The sequence below is a fragment of the Macrotis lagotis genome, chromosome 7, assembly GCF_037893015.1.
Source record: "Macrotis lagotis isolate mMagLag1 chromosome 7, bilby.v1.9.chrom.fasta, whole genome shotgun sequence".
In the NCBI taxonomy this organism is placed as follows: Eukaryota; Metazoa; Chordata; class Mammalia; order Peramelemorphia; family Peramelidae; genus Macrotis; species Macrotis lagotis.
In genome coordinates, this window is record NC_133664.1 from 192,909,556 (window position 1) to 192,927,591 (window position 18,036).

General features: G+C 31.9%; 1 protein-coding gene across 6 annotated transcripts in view; it reads left to right on the forward strand.

Annotated features, from left to right (window-relative positions):
- Positions 1 to 18,036, forward strand: part of PLCZ1 (phospholipase C zeta 1) — a 121,592-nt gene that overhangs the window by 62,517 nt on the left and 41,039 nt on the right. For 5 of the 6 annotated variants that reach the window (XR_012470162.1, XM_074194351.1, XM_074194349.1 and 2 more), the window contains 3 exons: positions 7,049 to 7,165; positions 12,278 to 12,447; positions 17,233 to 17,350. Coding sequence is in view for 5 of the 6 variants with exons in the window: in XM_074194351.1 (XP_074050452.1) it covers positions 7,049 to 7,165; positions 12,278 to 12,447; positions 17,233 to 17,350 (405 nt within the window). In the remaining variant the exon portion in view is untranslated. The remainder of the gene's footprint in view (positions 1 to 7,048; positions 7,166 to 12,277; positions 12,448 to 17,232; positions 17,351 to 18,036) is intronic. The other variant, XM_074194350.1, reaches the window with a different exon arrangement.

The window sequence follows — 18,036 nt, forward strand, 5'->3', positions numbered from 1 at the left end:
CAGATCAATAAACAAATAAAACATTACAGAAATACTTTCGGGGGAAAAACAACCACATGCTCCACTTTGCAAAGAGATAATTAGAGTTAACAGTAAAATAAGTGACAATGGAAGTTTATAATGTAACCCAATGTAATTTATTTCAGACATAATCAATTCAATTTGATTAATATTTAATAAATGCCTACTATGTGCAAAGACCTTTTTAAACACTAGGAGAATAAATGAAAAAAGAGAGTCCTTGCCCTCAAGTTATTTCCAATCTGCTGTGGAAAGACAACACATAAAAGGATTCTGAAATTCCTGAGATGGGTGAGGATCAAAGGGAACCTGGAGTGAGGGCATGTTGTTTTTTTAATTGTTTCATTTTCCAAATATTCATTGACCAACTCTTTAATTATTCAGTCTAGAATTTTCTTGGAAAATGAAGTCCAGCTCACCATTCTTTTTGACAGATTATATTTTCTGCTCAATTTTGAAATAATTAATGACATTTTCCCCTTCCCTAACCTTGCAGTACGACTACTATTCTCAATGATCTTTCAAAGATCACAGACAATCTATACCTAGCAGTTATTTTCATTAGCTAACATGTTAATTCATCTTGCCTAGTTGACTTGGATGTTTTTTTTCCTATCTCTCTACTTGTCAAGCATTAACTGTAGTGGTCATTTTTCTTTTCTTTTTTTTCAGGTCAAAGATAATTTTCTCCTTGAGTTTATGAACTCCTCTTGCTATCATTATAATTCTATTCACCTCAAGCAATTACCTTATTTTTTGATCCTATTCAATTCTTCAATATGACTATAGACATTCCCTTTTTGCTATCCTTTACTAGTAAAATTATTATGAGATTTTTGCACTATTATACTATTCTTGTAATAATTTGCTGCATATTTATAACCATTCTTTGTTACTTGTTCTTGCTTTCATCTTCCATATATGCATTTTTAAATATCTAAGGTGGTTGGCAAATGTTTATATGCCTCCATAACAGTTTCATCAACATTTCTCTCTTTTTCTCCTTACAGGAAGCATTTGTAGCTATAACTCTAGAAGTTCATTTTTAAGAGATTCTTATACTGCCAAATTTAAGTCCATCATCTTTCCATGAATGCTTTGAAATCTTTTCTTGCAAAATACAGGTTTTATGTTATACTTCTTCTACTTGTTCTCTCTCTTTCTAAATGGTCATGTACCTCTCTGCAAGTTACACTTTGATCATTTCTCACTGGTTGATTCTATTTCTACAGCATCATTCATATGTGTTCCCTTTTTCCATTTTCATGACCAAGATCCTAATTTGGTTTTGTTAATTACCACCTTTCATCTGCCTTTCAATAGGTCTTCTATGATACAATTCTTTCTCCTCTTCCCTCATTCTTTACACTATTGTTGAATTGATATTTCCAAAGTACAAGTCTGACCAAGGCATTTCACCATCTTAATTGACTTTGAGATAAAATACAAACCCCTTAAGACTTTCATAATCCTTCTCTAACTTAACATTCCAGACTTATTCTACATTACTTCTCATCATACACTCCACATTTCAACCAAATTGTTCTACTTGCTAGAACTCATATGCAGAATTCAATCTCCTATCTCTATTCCTTTGGAAAGGTTGTTCCTCATTTTTGAACTGTGCTTTCTCCTCTTCATTTTCTCTCTTTGTCCCAGTCTTTGATGATCAGTTCAAGTGCCATTTACTATGTCGGATCCTTCCAGATTTCTTCAGTTAGGACTCTTAAAAAAGTTCTTTGTTTTTTACATAACTGTGTATGGAATAAAAGATTTAACTCTAGGAGGGACTTTAGAGATCATTTAGTCCAACTTCTTCAGTTTGCAGATGAGAATGAAAATCAGAAGATTTCATAAATTTGCTTGGTAAAAAAGGAAATAAGTGACAGAAGTGGCATTTAAAACCAGATCTTCTGATGCCACTCTGTAATGTACCACACTGCTCTCTTGTCATTTATCCTCCAAGCATATGAGTGTCTTTAGGCACTGGGACTGTTTCATTTTTCATCCTTTTATTTCCAGTGCCTAGAACAGTGACTGCCATGTAGTAGGAATTTGATAAATTTTCCAAAAATTAAGTGAAAAATGAGATCCAAAATAGAATTTTCCTTTGTCCAATTCTTTACCTTTGTAGTGTTTTGTTGACTTGGTTTTGAGAATATTTGTCAGTTCTTAGTGGAATTTTTCTACTTCATCCTTTGAAAAAGAAAAGAACTTATAAGCTGCAGTTATTTTCCTGGTGTTTCTTTTGCCTTTCATAAACAAAATGCACAAATATCCCATAAAATGATGTCATTTGAGGGCAGCAGGGAGCCAACTCCACTCCATCATTAGCCAATACTTGTCTAAGGAAAAAATGAGGGAGCTATCATTTTATTTAATTGCAGTTTCTTACTAGTTTTTATTTTGTTTTATTTCATTTGTAATAAGAATGCTAAGATTAATGTAGTATTGTGGGGTTTCTTAAATTTTAACCATGGCTATTCAAGAGACTGATTCAATAAATCACACAGGAATAACCAACTAGATGAAGATGCATAATGCAGAGATTATGACAAGTAATTTTGGATGAGGAGTTCCCTGAGTACACCCATCAATTCACACATCTTAGCCAGGTATTGCACATGGACAATAAATTGCACTCAGAAATGAATATATGGAGAAGAGTAAATCTGATAGGATTTAGGAAACTAGGTACCACATTCAGTGGTTCCAAACTGCTCTGTGATGCAAAAATGAGTGAATATTCTTTTCAGTGATGCCATGTGTAAATTCACTTCTGGGTTGGGGATAAATTAGAAGGAAAATTCATCAGGTTCTTTTGCTCACGTTTCATTGTCACTTAGAAGTTGATTCTTTTATAAAGGATTTTGTGGTAAATGTGGTAAATAATCAGTCTCACTAGAGAAAGAAATTTACAATTCATGTAAAAAACTTATGTACTTAATTAACTTATTGAGGGATATTTTTCTAGCTTACGTAGGAGGTTAGAACAGTTGGAAATCAAAGTGGGTTGAAGATCTTCAAAGCTTCACCTGAATTTCTAGCCATCTAAACTTGTACCTGAGGTGTCAGATCAGCTGCAAAGTATGGCAGCAGCCAAGATGGTTCATAGAGATGGTAGCATCAAAGATGACTTCCAAACTTACCCCTTTAGATAAAGAAGTATATATTAGTATATGTTGGTGAGGTTTTGCCAATTGTCCTTGATTTCCAAAATATATAGGTAGTTATTTAAGGGACAAAAAATTTTATCTATCATCTCTGCTCCAAAATCTATACTTTGAGATCTTTTATTGTTGTAATTAGTTGAAAGAAAGCAAAACAGAAAGTGAGAAAGGCTGAATCATCCTGTGATTGACTTTGCAAATTTATTTGGTCTATTTTCATGTAAATAGCATCTGAAAAACTACATTGAAAACATGGGTTTGTTCTTTCATATCAATGGCTATTAATTTCTTAGATTGGGATTACATAGCTCAGGGTATGCAAAATTAGTCAAACAAATATGCTAATAGACTTTTTCATAGATTGAACTTCTTATTTAACTTTCTCAAGTCAGTCTGTAGACTCTAAAGAGTGCTATGGATACAATAAATTAGTTAACATTTATATAGGCCTTTTTTGATAATAAATCATATATATATATTTTTTTAAAATGGATCAGAAGGCAATTACCAAACACTAGAATGCTATCTAACTTATTACCACAATATCCAAATTTTCAAAATTAAGAGTAATTTAAAAAGTCATGGATAGATTCAGGTAAATAAAATATGATGCTGAACATTACCAATGAGGACATATGTCTAGGAAGTGACCGAAAAAAATCATCAGGAAAACATGTAGTCTTTTTTTGTGGCCAAAATGTACTATATAATACATATTGAGAGAGAATCAGTTTAATAGCACGTGTTCCATTGGTACTCACATAATGTGAAGATCCTGTACTAATAGCTTAGTTTTCAAAATGATGAAAACCACTGAGCTCATGTTATTTGAGGATCTGTGGAAACAACTGCATATTTTTAATGAAAAACAGAGTAAACCTAGAAGAGACAAGACCACAAATACTGGTTTACTGAGGTTAGCTTATACTGGCTTTCCAAAGCCTACTATTAAAATTTGAATGTGAATATTTACACCTCAGAAACTTGTAAATACAAAAATTGGGTTGATTTATAGGTTTTTTCATTGTTTAGATGTAAGAAAGGAAGTGAGAAAACATATGTAGTGCACATTAAACTTTTGGAAATCAATCTGAAAAATTTCCATATAGGAGAAGAAATAGACTACTAGAAGGTGGGTATCAGAGTACTTTCCTCTACAGTAGGATCAGTACTGGATAAGCATTCACAAATACCAACTAGGTCAGCTTCTCATTATCTTTCACTTGAATTACTGCAAAAATCTTCTTCTTTTTCTAATGTCCAGCCTCTTCTCTCTCAAATTCATCCTCCAATTGGCTGCTAAAGCATACAGCATACTATGAAATTTCCTTGCTCAAGAATCTTTAATAACAAATTATTGTATATTAAAAAATATCAGTTTCTCTGCTTGGTACTTAAAGTTTTACAGACTGACTTGAGTCTACCTTTACACACTCCATTTTCAGCCAAATTGGCTTTTTTGCTTTTCCCCCAATAATTAGTACTCTATCCATCTTCAAATTATTGTCTCAAATTTTTTTTGTTGTTATTTCAGTCATGACTGAAGTGAATGAAAAAATTAGGAAAAAAGTAGGTTCTTAATAAACACAAAGAGATTGAGTTGAATTATTGAAATATCTTTGTCATTTTAATCGTGTAAGGTACCTCAAAACTATTTGAATTTATATTCTGTATTAGAGAATTTGAATAATTTTATTTCATTATTGATAATTTGTTTCTTCTTTTGAGAATCACTTTTAATGTCCCTTGATTGCTTAAATTTTGTCTATTGTATATAGCTTTCTTTCAGATGTCATTTTCATCAAAATATTTATAGCAAAGTTTTATTCTCATAAATTTCTTTACTTTTTATTCCAGATATAGTTTTTGTCATATAAAAGCTATTTTATACAACTGAATTCATCTACTTTCTCCTATAATTTCCTGTATTTTGTTGACTGCATAAAGCTTTCTATAATTGCAAAAGTTATAAGATTTTGTTTTTATGATATTGATAAATTTGCTACTAATTAATACCATGGTTCTTATTGAACAATTCCTTTCCACAAAGTTTGGTAATAATAAATAGCTAATACTAATATAGTTGTTTATATATCTTATGTCATTTGATCATAATTCTGTGAGGTATATTAATTAATACTATATTTTATAGATGAGAAAACTGAGGCTAAGAAAGAAAAAGTTACTTGCCAAGTGTCACACTGCTAATGTGTTTGTCAGGATTTAAATTTAGGTCTCCCTGTCTTTGGAATTTAGTACTCTATCCTCTGAGTCACCTTCTTGCCTGGTTGTATCAAACTCTACTCTGTTTTTTTTTGTTTTTAATTTTAATTTTTTACATTTCTGCTTTTTTCTTGAGAATTATTTTTCTGTTTTGTATCTATTATGTGGTAGTTCTGATAATTATCGATTGCTTTATAGTAACATTTTTCTTCTTCCTTTAATTTCCTTTGGCTCATCTACTTAATCTTTCTTCTACATGCATTTTATGTTTATAAAGAGAGAGGCAATGTGGAATAGTACAGAAATATCTCAGGTATCGAGAGCCAGAAGCATGGAGATAGCAGAAATGGAGGAGAGGGAAGGCCCAATACTTGCCTATATACCAATTAAATTGTCATTGGAACAATATTAAACAAAATAAATAAAAATACAATATAATATAAATAATAATAATGTTAATATGTGATTTTCTAAGTTATTATATGACCCTCAGGTATACTTTGAAGTCAGAAAAACCTGGATTCAAGTCCCATCTCTGACATAAGGTTTTATGTGACTCTGGGCAAGTAACTTAACCTCTTAGTGCTAGTCAAATCTTGGAGACTAAGAATATTCTGACAATGAAGTTGTTTATACTAAGGAAGTTATAGGTCTACTGGCCACCCTTTATAAAGTAGTCAGTTATTACTTTGATTAACATTGTATTATATCTATAAGTGGATAGCAATCATTTTTTATTGTCTTGACCTATGCTTAGACCAAAAATAGCAAGAGTAAAAATTTAACTTGAACTTTAAAGTTTATACAGTTCTTTCCTTATAAGAACTCTGTGAGACACTAAAATATGTGTATTTTATAGATCAGGATAATGAGTGTTTAAGAGACTCACCTAACATCACACAAACTAATAATGGCCTTGACTGGGTTTTAAACCATGTCTCTTGATTTCAAGACTAATAATCTCTCCATGTAGATATCCCTTCAGATTTTTAATTCTTTTTTGATTTCTGTATTTGACCCTGGTGAATTTAGGCCAAAATATATACTACATATTCTTGTGGTTGTTTAATTTGTATTTCTCTTATTATCATCTTCTGGCTTTTGCTAGTGATATTTAGAAATACTGATTATCTTTTATATTTAGATATATTTATATTTAGGTTATGCTGCTAAAGATTTTTCTTATACCTTTTGAGTAAATTTAACCCTCTGGGCCTCATCTGTAAAAAAGGGGTTCAAAAAGATGTGTTCTATTAATCCCTCCTTCTGTACTTCTAAGATTCTTTAACTATGCTGTTTCTGGACATGACCATGAAAAGTTGTTTAAATAGTTAGTCTCTCTAATTCTTTCTTTTCTTATCTATGTTTGCTCTGTCTCATTCATAGAATTATGATGAACTCTTTTAAAACTATTGTCCACATATAAAAGTGCCCTACAACAAAAAAAACTACTAATTATTTTCATTGTATATAATTTTACTAATGTAACATGCTAAATTATTAAAAATATTAAAATATTTATGCTAGAATAAAATAATTAATATGACTTCTTACAAAGAAGATAATCAAGAACTGCTTATTTTACTTTCAAATATAGAACGATTTCACAATATTCCAATAACACTTGCTTTTAGCTCGTGAATTTATTTCACACACCAACAATTTCATTACAAGAATATATCCAAAAGCAACCAGAACGGACTCTTCTAATTTCCTTCCTCAAGAATTTTGGAATGTAGGATGTCAGATGGGTATGTTGAGTAATTACATCTTTACTTACAAAATATGAAGTGAAAAATTCTTTATTTTAATGATATTTTTGATAATTTACTACATATTATTGATTTTATTAAAGTAGATGTTAATTCCCTTTTTTGCTTCTCTTAGAATTAGTAATATACTCAATAATGTTGACTAAGCATATTTAGAAATATTCTAAAAAAATCATGATGAGATCACCAAGCAAGAAAGTATAGAGTGAAAATTGAAAGCATAGGACAGAACCTTTGGGGACAACCATGGTTAGTGAGTTATTTGTCTTTTGTCCTAAAAGAGAACCAGTGACATCAATAGTGTAAAGTCTTGAATTGCAAGTGAATTTAAGCAAGGCAAAGCTGTGCAAAGTCACTAGCTTCACTTTCTGAGGGTTTTATGAGTCCAATGGCAAGATACAGGTTAGGATAGCTGGAAATGGCCATCATTCCACTGGAGATGTGGGAAACTTTGACTTTTTTAAATTAAGGTTTTTCTTAGGTCTCAGTTTGTCTGAAGTAACATCCAATCAGTGTTTGAAGCTAGGTAATAATAGAAGTGAAAGACCTATTTTGCCTTCTTAAATAAAGAAATATTCAAAGTAGAAGGGGAAGACCTCAGGGGTTCTGACCAGAAAGAAACAATTGCTATTTATACTCCCCCAGAGTCATCAAAACCCAAAGAGTGACTAAGTGAAGATTGGGTTGGGACCTATTATCATACAATCACTGTGAGCCAAATGATTTGGGCTTAAGACTTGGTTAAGTAGTTCCATTTTATTCCAAGGGACTTTATCAAATTCTAGTTTTCCAGAGCTCTTTGACAATATATAAATGAAACTGCATAGGAGAAAAGAGTTAATCGTTACAGTTTTTGAAATAAAGAATGATACAATTAATTGGAGCAAAAATAGCAATAGTAAAAATTAACTTGAACTTTAAAGTTTATATAGTTCTTATAAGAACTCTGTGAGACACTAAATACGTGTATTTTATAAATCAGGAAAATTAGTGTTTAAGAGACTCACCAATCATCACACAAACTAATAGTGGCCTGGACTGGGCTTTAAACTATGTCTCTTGATTTCAAGGCTAACAATCTTTCCATATAGATATCCCTTCAGATAAAAAAGAAAAATCCCCAAGATATCTTTTGATATTTCAGCAATCAAAATATATATTCTTTTGAGAGATATATTTTTAATGTTCAAATATGATATTTACTAGACATTTGGTCATGAGGTCACAATATCAATTTTCTTAATTTACTCTTCTGTAAAATGGGGATGAAGCTCCTTATACTATCTAACCCAAAGGTTATTGTGAGAAAAGTATTTTATTTTTAAAAATGTTTTAAAATTTATTTCATATTATTACAATTATCTTGTGAGAGTAATCATAATTCCCCCTCACCCCCCAAAAGGATGAGAAACTTCAAGAATAGTGAGAGAGAAAAAAAAGTGTACTTCAGTCTGTGTTCAGATGCCAATGACTGTCTCTGGGATGAGTTTCCTTCTCTATCATAGCCACCAGAGAACTTTGAACAATATAACTGATGAAGATTGAAGAAAAGAGATTGAAAAGGAGAAGTCATACATGTGGGAGAATGAGGAGAGAGAACATTGTCAAGAAAAGTATTTAAATGAGAGAATATAAAGGAGAAGATGGTGATTGATAATATAAAAGTTTACAGAGCAGTCACAAGTGTGAAAACTGAGAAAAGGTCTTTAGATTTGGCATTTAAGAGCCAAAATGGTTGGCATGAAGCTAACAAGCTCCCGGAGCTTTTCCATACCAAAGATAAATGAAGCCTCTGCATTGACATTTGAGCTAAAGAACCCACCAAAAAAAAAAAAAGAGAAGATTCAAAGAAGTTTTCAACAGCAGACATCATGGAGGATCTTCAGTGAAGGTCCTTCTATTTTGGGGAAAAGTGGAAATAAAGTCCAGGAGGCGGGAGAGCAGGAAAGCTAGAGGTAGGCTTTTAGCCACAGTGCAATCCAGGTCCCCACAGTTTGACAACAGCAGATAGATAGCAAGTCATCAGGGAGAGTTCCAACCCCAAATAAAGTCTGAACCCTGGGAACACTGGTAAAAAAGGCAGGACTGGATCAGGAACAAACCACTGTTAAGTCAGAATCTGGACATAAAGGAGAGAACAAACCTCTACAAAGGCAAGGCCTAGTCTGCATAGGCACCATTTTGGCCAATGAAAAACCAGGGATCAGACCCCCAGCCAAACATAAAAGACTTGGATTTATACTCCCTCTACCCCAGGAGCAGAGTTAAAACAACAAAGATGAGCAAAAAAGTTTAAAAGAGTACTCACTATAGAAAACCATTTTACTGACAAAGATGATAACATTGTCATGTCAGAAGAAGAAATCAGTGAAAAATCACTCCCAGGGCAAGTCTCAAAAGAGTCTATGATTTGGACTCAAATACAAAAGCTCATCAAAGAGCTTAAAAATTATTTAAAAAACCAAAGAATAGAGGAAGAAGAAAAATGGAAAAAAGAAATGAGAGTCATACAGGAAAATTATGAAAAATTGACTAGAGAATTCAACAACTTTAAAAAAGAAAAAACAAAAGATAGTAGAAGAAAATAAACCCTAAAAATTAGAATTGAATAAATAGAAACCAATGAATCTATAAGACTACAAAATTCCATCAGACAAAATAAAAAGGCTGAAAAAATTGAAGAAAATATAAAGTACCTTTTAGAAAAAAATGAATGACCTGGAAAATAGATCCAGGGAAGGTAATCTATGAATCATCAGACTACCAGAAAGCCTAGATCAAAAAAAAAGAACCTGGAAAACATTATGCAGGAAATTATAAGGGAAAACTGTCCAAATCTGCTAGAACAAGAAAACAATATAACCATTGAAAGAATACACAGAACCCCTTGAAAAAGAGACCCCAGATAAAAACCCCAAGGGTTGTAATAGCCAAATTCCAGAACTCTCAAATAAAGGAGAGATACACAAAGGAAACAATGTAAATACAAAGGAAACCCAGACTCAGACAGAACCTCTCAGCTGCAACACTAAAGGATCAGAAGAACTGGAATAGTATATATTGGAGGGCAAAGGACCTGGGATTACAACCCAGAATGTACTACCTTGCAAAATTCAGCATATACTGTCAGAAAAGATGAATGTTCAACAAAATAGAGGACTTTCAGAATTTCCTGATGCAAAAAACCAGAACTGAACAGAGAATTCAATCATCAAATACATGACCCAAGAGTTGAATAAAAAAGATAAATGAAAAGGGGAAGGAAAAAACAAAAAATAAAACAAATGAGTAATGTTGGAGAGGTTGTGGGATGACTGGAACATTGATGCATTGCTGGTGGCTTTGTAAATGGATCCAAACTTTCTGGAGAGAAATATGGAACTATGCCCAAATTGCAATAAAACTCTTCATTCCCTTTGACCCAGTAATTCCAGTTCTAGGTCTATATCCAGAAGAAATCATAAAAAAATGGGAAAAGTTTCACATGTTAGCATCTTTTTTGTAGTGGCAAAGAACTGGAAATTGAGATGCCCTTCAAATGGAGAATGCCTAAACAAGTTTTCATACATGAAAACTATGGAGTATTATTGTTCTATAAGAAACCATAAATGATTGGACTCTAGAGAAGCATGGAATGAGTTACAGGATCTGATGCTGAGCAAAACGGAAGCAGAGCCAAGAGAACATTATACATGTCAACAACAACACTGTGAGATGAACAACCTTGATGGAAGCAGCTCCTCTCAGCAGTTCAGAGAGCTAGGACAACCTTTTTAGACTGGCTATGGACAATGCTATTCCTATCCAAAAGAAGAAAGATAAAACAAAACAAAACAAAACAAAAAAAAATAAAAAATAACCCTTCAGAATCTGATGAACACTTTTTATAAAAATTACCTCTAATGCATCTCTTTCCCTTAATCCTAATTCTTCATACTGAAAATGACTAATCTGTAAACATGTTTATCAAAAATATATTTCTACAATGTTAACCTGACTGTTAGGTGCTGAGGGAGGTGGTGGTGGTGGTGGGAAGGGAGGGTGGAAGGAAATTTTGTAAGTTAAAAATATTCATATGCATGTGGATGTATACTGAAAAAACTCACATAACATATATTTGGAAAAATAAAATAAAATATCAATTAAAAAATTTGGCAATTAAGAGTTCATCAGTAACTTTGGAGAGAGCAGTTTAATTCAATTAAGAGATTAAAAATTTGAGTCAGATTGCCAAGGATTTAAAAGAAGGTGAGAATAAAGGAAGTGAAGAAACCTAGTAGAGAGCTTTTTTAGGAGGAAGAGAGACAACAGATAATAGAGTTGGAGGATGATTGGATAAAATGTTTTTTTTTAAGGATGAAGGAAATTTTGACATATTTGAAGGTAACAAGAATTATTCAGTAGACAGGGAGAGTGACTTATTCAAAATCACTCAGTAAGTGTATGTGAAAGATAGTTCTTGAACCTGTCTTCTAGTTCCTAGGAAACAATAATTTTTTCACTTAATTGAACTGAGAAAAATCACAAAAACCAGGATTTTTTGAAAACAATTTAGCCCTAATTACCAAGGCCACCAGTTTGAGTCTTGTCTGAATGACTGTTACATTGAAATTAGAACTCATCTGCCTGGTTCCTGGTTTCCCAGTTTATCAATTAGAGGCAATTCTAATTTCTTCTCAGAAATTCACAATTATCATACTCCTTTTACCTCTTAAAGAATTGAGAAGAAATTAATCAATGAATCCTAATGATTATTTCCCCTGCTCTTTCTTATCCCTTTGCTGTCTTATTTGTTTTCCCTCTGCAATATGTACTAAATAAGATTTTTTTAAAAAAATAAAGCTCTTCATGATTTGCATCATCATTTATTTTAGTCATTAATCCTTCTAATTCAGGAGCACAAAAATTGATGACAGCTATGGATAAATGACAAAATGAGGATATGCACCCAAAATAAGAATACTATTCCAATGTCTTATTCTTTTAAAAAAATGCACCATGATGAATTTTAAATGGATTAATTCACTGGACATTTCTTAAATGTACTCTCCATTTCCTCAAAACATAATCATAATGGATTTTTTTCCACAGTGGCCTTAAATTTCCAAACTCCTGGATTACCTATGGATCTTCATAATGGGAAATTTCTAGATAATGGTGGCTGTGGATATATTTTAAAACCAGAAATTCTGAGAAATCCTAAATTAAACTACACTCCAAATGAATTTAAAGACTATAATCCAATTACACTATCAATAAAGGTATGTTGGAAGGCAGTTTTTTTGAATATTGGTCTATATTTCCTGTTGATAATAGCTAACATATATATATATGTATATATATATATATTATACTTTAAAGTTTGCAAAGTTTTACAAATATTATTTCACTTGAATCTCATAATTACACCATGAAACACATATTAAAGATAACATTAGCTCCATTTTACAAATGACTAGAATAAGCTGAAGTTAAGTCGCTTGTCCAAGGTCAAGTGTTTTTTTTTAGGTTTTTTTTTTTTTTGCAAGGTTAAGTGGCTTGCCCAAGGCCACATAGCTAAGTAATTATTAAGTGTCTGAGGCTGAATTTGAACTCAGGTACTCCTGACTCCTGTGCTGGTGCTCTATTCACTACGCCACCTAGCTGCCCCCAAGGTCAGGTTTTGAGTCCATTTTTCTGTGTCTAAGTTCAATATTATGTGTTCTGTGTCATATTTTTGACATGGTTATGAAAAAATGAATAGATTTCAAAATAACAAAGATGATCAAGGTCATAGTCATTTTGTATGGATATGTGAAGCTATATCATAAACTAGTCAAACATTAAGGACCTAAAGGATAGGGGTAACTACTCCCTTCTCCTTTTGGGACCATCTGCTTTAGATCAATAAAAAAATCAACTGGTGTCAGACTTGAGGGACACTGGACTTTAATGATAGAGACTTTTTAAACTCTTTGATTCTTTAAACACCCATCCCAGAGACAAATTGCTTAATTATTAGGTTTCACATTTTCTTGAAGAAGAGAGCGGGAATATTATAAATGTAAATTAAGTATGAAACATTTATTTCCTAGGCACAAAATAAATGCTGAAAGATACAAAAGACTCATAGAAAGCACTGATGAAATAGCTTAAACAATATTTAGTAGCTTAAATTATAACTACCATTACAATACTTCAGAGATTGATATTTAAACATCACTGGAACATAAAGTAGTATGAAGGATTGCTGAATAATTATTGTTATATTTTCTTTGGTTCTGTACTGTCCAAATATTTGTTAAGTCAGGTCTTTTGGCAAAATGGTCCCATCTTCTTGTTGGTAATAATTTTCCATGTGGTGAACTAGTTGTTGGGAACTTTTCCCTTTGTGCTCTCTTTCTAACTTTAACAAGATTGTCTCCAACCCTAGAAAAGTCCATTTTGAATGTAGATTGTTATTCATCTAAGATTAGAAGGAACAAATACAGAAAAGGCAACTTAAAGTCCAAGCTTAGGATCACCTAGGTAGGAAAAATATTCAGTCTTGTGGCAGCCAAGCTGGAACATAGGCAGACTATCATTTCCCTGAACCCTATGTAAACCTGACAAAATCTAAATCCAGAAAGGAGGGCATTAAGGTTGAGATTGTTATCTTCAAAATCTAGTGAATTATTTTTTGCTGCTCAGTGGCTGACTCGTCATCTCAAAGTACTAATTAGCCAAAATTAGCACTGATTCAGTTTAATATACTTGTAGAAACCAGAAATTTAGAGGTGGAACAAATAAAAATCTGAAGGACTAGACTGCTTTGTGAGACCATGGCAGGATTGTCTGGCCATAATACAAGTTGGCCAAACTAGGGAAGCACACCAGAAAGAAACTCACCTCGAAAAGAAAATAGGTACCCTAAGATATGCTTTGCTTGTTTATGCAGCTTTTGGGGATTAAAAAGGGAAGAAGTGTAGTTCTGGAGAGAGTGCAGGGGAGAGAGATACTCCTTTAAAATACTTGTGTATCTGGCTGAGGGCTAGACAAAACCCAGAGAGATCTTTTTTAAGGGAAATTATTATGCTAACCCAAATAATAACAATATTAATAGGCAATTGAACATCAAAAATTTATAAGAAAATGGCCACCTTAGTGGCTTGTGATGAGAAATATTTCTTTTTCCTTATGTTCCTCCTATTTTGAGAGGGGGACAAAAGAAATTAAATGGTTTCTGTAGTTAACAGAGGACAACTCTTATTCTCTAACCTTCAAAACTTGGGGGAAGGGAGAGGAAAATAAGATTTCAGAGACTTTGTGTTGGTGGAGTAGTTCTATGACACCAGAATCTTTTGCTTCTACTGACACTTCTTGTGTCACTGCTTTATAGTTTTCTGGTGGACAGATTTCCAAGTATATGATAGGGAAAGATGTATCTAACACTACAACCTTGTCCTGAGCTGCTTTGTATTCTCAAAATGGAAACTCTGCCCTTTTCTCTCTCCTATAAGTCTTTCTCAAGAGTTCCAAGTCATTAAATTAGTGCATTTTGGGAGAGTTTATTTGGTTATTTTTCTGAGTTTAATGTTTCTATAGCAAACAGAATGGTGGCCTGGGAGATGAAAAATTATACTGGAAGTTAGGAAGTGGAAAATGAGAATTTCTGGGATATTTTTGTCCCTTCCATGTTACCTAGGTTTCCCTGAAGAAAGTAAAGCTGAGAACTCAGTTTTAGGGTAGGTTAAGGAAGGGGACAGGTACTGCTACTTGGAGTAGAGATAGCACTGAAGACTGTTTAGCCACCCAGAGTTTTAATATTTTATCTTTTAGAAATGGATTTTGTTTAGTTAATGTACTTTTAAATATAAATTGATTGTTTTTGCTCTGGATCCTGAAAAATTGTGAAGATAAGAATCTTGATGAAAATGGAGTAAAGCACAAGCCAATTTGTAATAAATGCATGAAATATCATTTTCAAATGAAGTTTACACTTAAAAATCTAAAATGAAACTAGAGAAATAGGGATCAAAGAGACAAAACCTTCTGAACATAGGAAACATACTACATTGCAGCAGTAGCATCAACCCTTACATATGGAGGGTAGTCTATCCTTTATAAGATGTATTTAAACTATCAGTCCAATAGAATGTCGCCAATATTGAGTTATAGTAAACATCTTCATGGAGGTCGATTGATTTCACCATAATAGAATTCCATGGTACCAGATATTATAAATATTAACTGTACTTATAATTGTTCTTTGGAACTCATTAAAGGTATTTTTACTAAGAAAACCTCTGTGAGTTGGATTTTGCATGTATTATTATCTTCATTTTAAAGATGAGGGAAAAATTGTAATGACTTTCCCGGGGTCACACATTAAATATTAGAATGGGGTTTCATATTTAAATCGCTTCATCTCTTGACTCCAAATCAAATGTCTTTTGGATTTCTGTTATATCACTCTTAAGTCTAAAAGTTGGAACAAATGGTCTCTTGAAGTTTCTTATAGTTCTAAATGAATTAAATAAATTAAATTTTTGGGATCATATGAAAAATTATTCTTTTAAAAAAATCATTGGGGCGTCTAGGTGGCAGAGTGCATAGAGCACTGGCCCTGGAGTCAGGAGGACCTGAGTTCAAATTCAGACTCAGACACTTAATAATTACCTAACTGTGAGGTCTTGGGCTAGCCATTTAACCCCACTGCCTTGCAGAAATCTACAAAAAAATCATTGAATCCTTTAGCAGTATGAATCCCTTTCTAGGAAGAATTCTTTAAAATGCAACAAATAATATGCATAGAAATGTAAAGGAGACCAATAATATTGAAATACAACTGCCAAAATATTTTTCTAAAAAATATTTGCAGATCTCAGATTAAGAACCTCTGCTTCAGTTAAACTATTGCATTATCTAATAGAAGTCAAGAGAGAAACACAATTATTTAGGTGTATGTATGTGTATAAATATATACATATGCATATATACATATATATATATATTCTGGAATTTTGTTTGCATACATAAAAGAGATATATTTTATGAGACAGTTATATTCAAATTGTAGTTACTAACAGATGTAGAGAAGTTAGTGAGATGATAAGTCAAAGAATCACTAATAAATATCTCATATAAATTCTGCTATCTGGAAATTCTAACATGAGAAACAGTGGGGATTTTTCTTTTGGAATTTGAAAAGACTTCACCTGGTTTCATTGTCTTTGGGGTCTATAATACATCAAGACAAAATATACATACATGCACATATACACTTATACATGTATACATACACATATGTGAATAGATGTAGTTTTCAGGTTAATTGAAATTCAGAAAATAGGTTGGACTACCTTAACAAAAATATCTGTTAAAGTGTTCCAAAGAACAACTAAAGGCACAGTTAATATCTGTATTGTATGTATATAAATATTAGTATTAGATCTAATATTAATATTATATTACATGTAATATTATATAATGTATGTAATATGATGTAATATAATATAATATCTGATACTATGGAATTCTGTTATGGTGAAACCAATTAGACTACCTCCATGAACAAAATATACATATACATATACATATATATATATATATAATATGTACATAACATATAATATATGTGCATATATATATATAGTCAAAGAGAAAAAAATAAATAGGAACTTTGTTCTATAATATTTTGATGCCATTTATTCCATTTAAAAATAGACTTAGATTGGACCAAATTTACTTTAATGAGAGGTATTGAATAATAGCTAATCTCAGAACTGGAAGACATGGGCATGAATATGGCCTCAGATACTTCCCAGTTTTGTGATCTTGCAAAAGTGGTTCCGTTTCTTTGAATCTAAAATTATATATAAAGTGGGAAAAACAATTATGGCTACCTTACAGATCATTGTGTGGCTCCAAGAAGATTTTATATGTAAGGTACAATGAAAACCTTAAAGTGCTATCTAAACTTGAACTCCTTGAATTACTAAATATGAATTTTTTTATGCTGAAAATGAATTTTACTAAATTTTTTTATGCTCCAAATTTATTCTCATATTTAAATTCCATTTGTGCAGCTCATAAGTGGTTTCCAGTTGCCTCCTACTTATAGGAATGACCCACTAGTGCTGATAGAAATATATGGCATTCCAGATGACCAAACTAAACAACAGACTCATGTAGTTAGAAAAAATGGTAAGTTCTAAAGTCATTTTTGTTGGATTTTAAAAGAATCTTTTATGGATAACAATATTTATGAATTGTCATGACTTTGTGTTTTTGTGTTAGATTCAAGATGTTACAGGACAATTATTAATGAACAGATTTTAAATTTTGGGTAAATTTAGAAAATTTTAAGAATTTTTTTTGATCAGGAGAGTTTTTCTATTATCATGCCTTTCTTCTTCATTTTTTAAACATAACAGTAGATTGTCAGTACTTATTTGCCAGCTTCAGAAAAATCAAATCTCAAACCCCAAATAGATAATCATAGAACAAAGAATATTGAATGTCATGTCAGAACATAATATTTTTTTAACTCTTTTTGGATTTTCTAGGTTAAGGATCTGTGGGTTTCTAATCAGATTTGGTGGGTTGGGGAGGCCAGTTTCTAATCTAAATCATTCTTGGATGTTTAAAATTCAGATATTTTAGGCTGGAGAATCCAAGACAATTTAGAGACCATAAGGAGTTTAAGATTATGCTATTATTTGGGAGAGTACTGATGAGGAAGCTTTGTATGATCCAGAATCTCAAACTTATTCTAGAATAAATCCAAATGCTCCAAATGGACTTTTAAAGTGATTCTATCTCCAAGCCTTTTGAGGATGATTCTTTATATTTCAAATGAATATCTTTTTTTGATTTATTTATTTTGTATT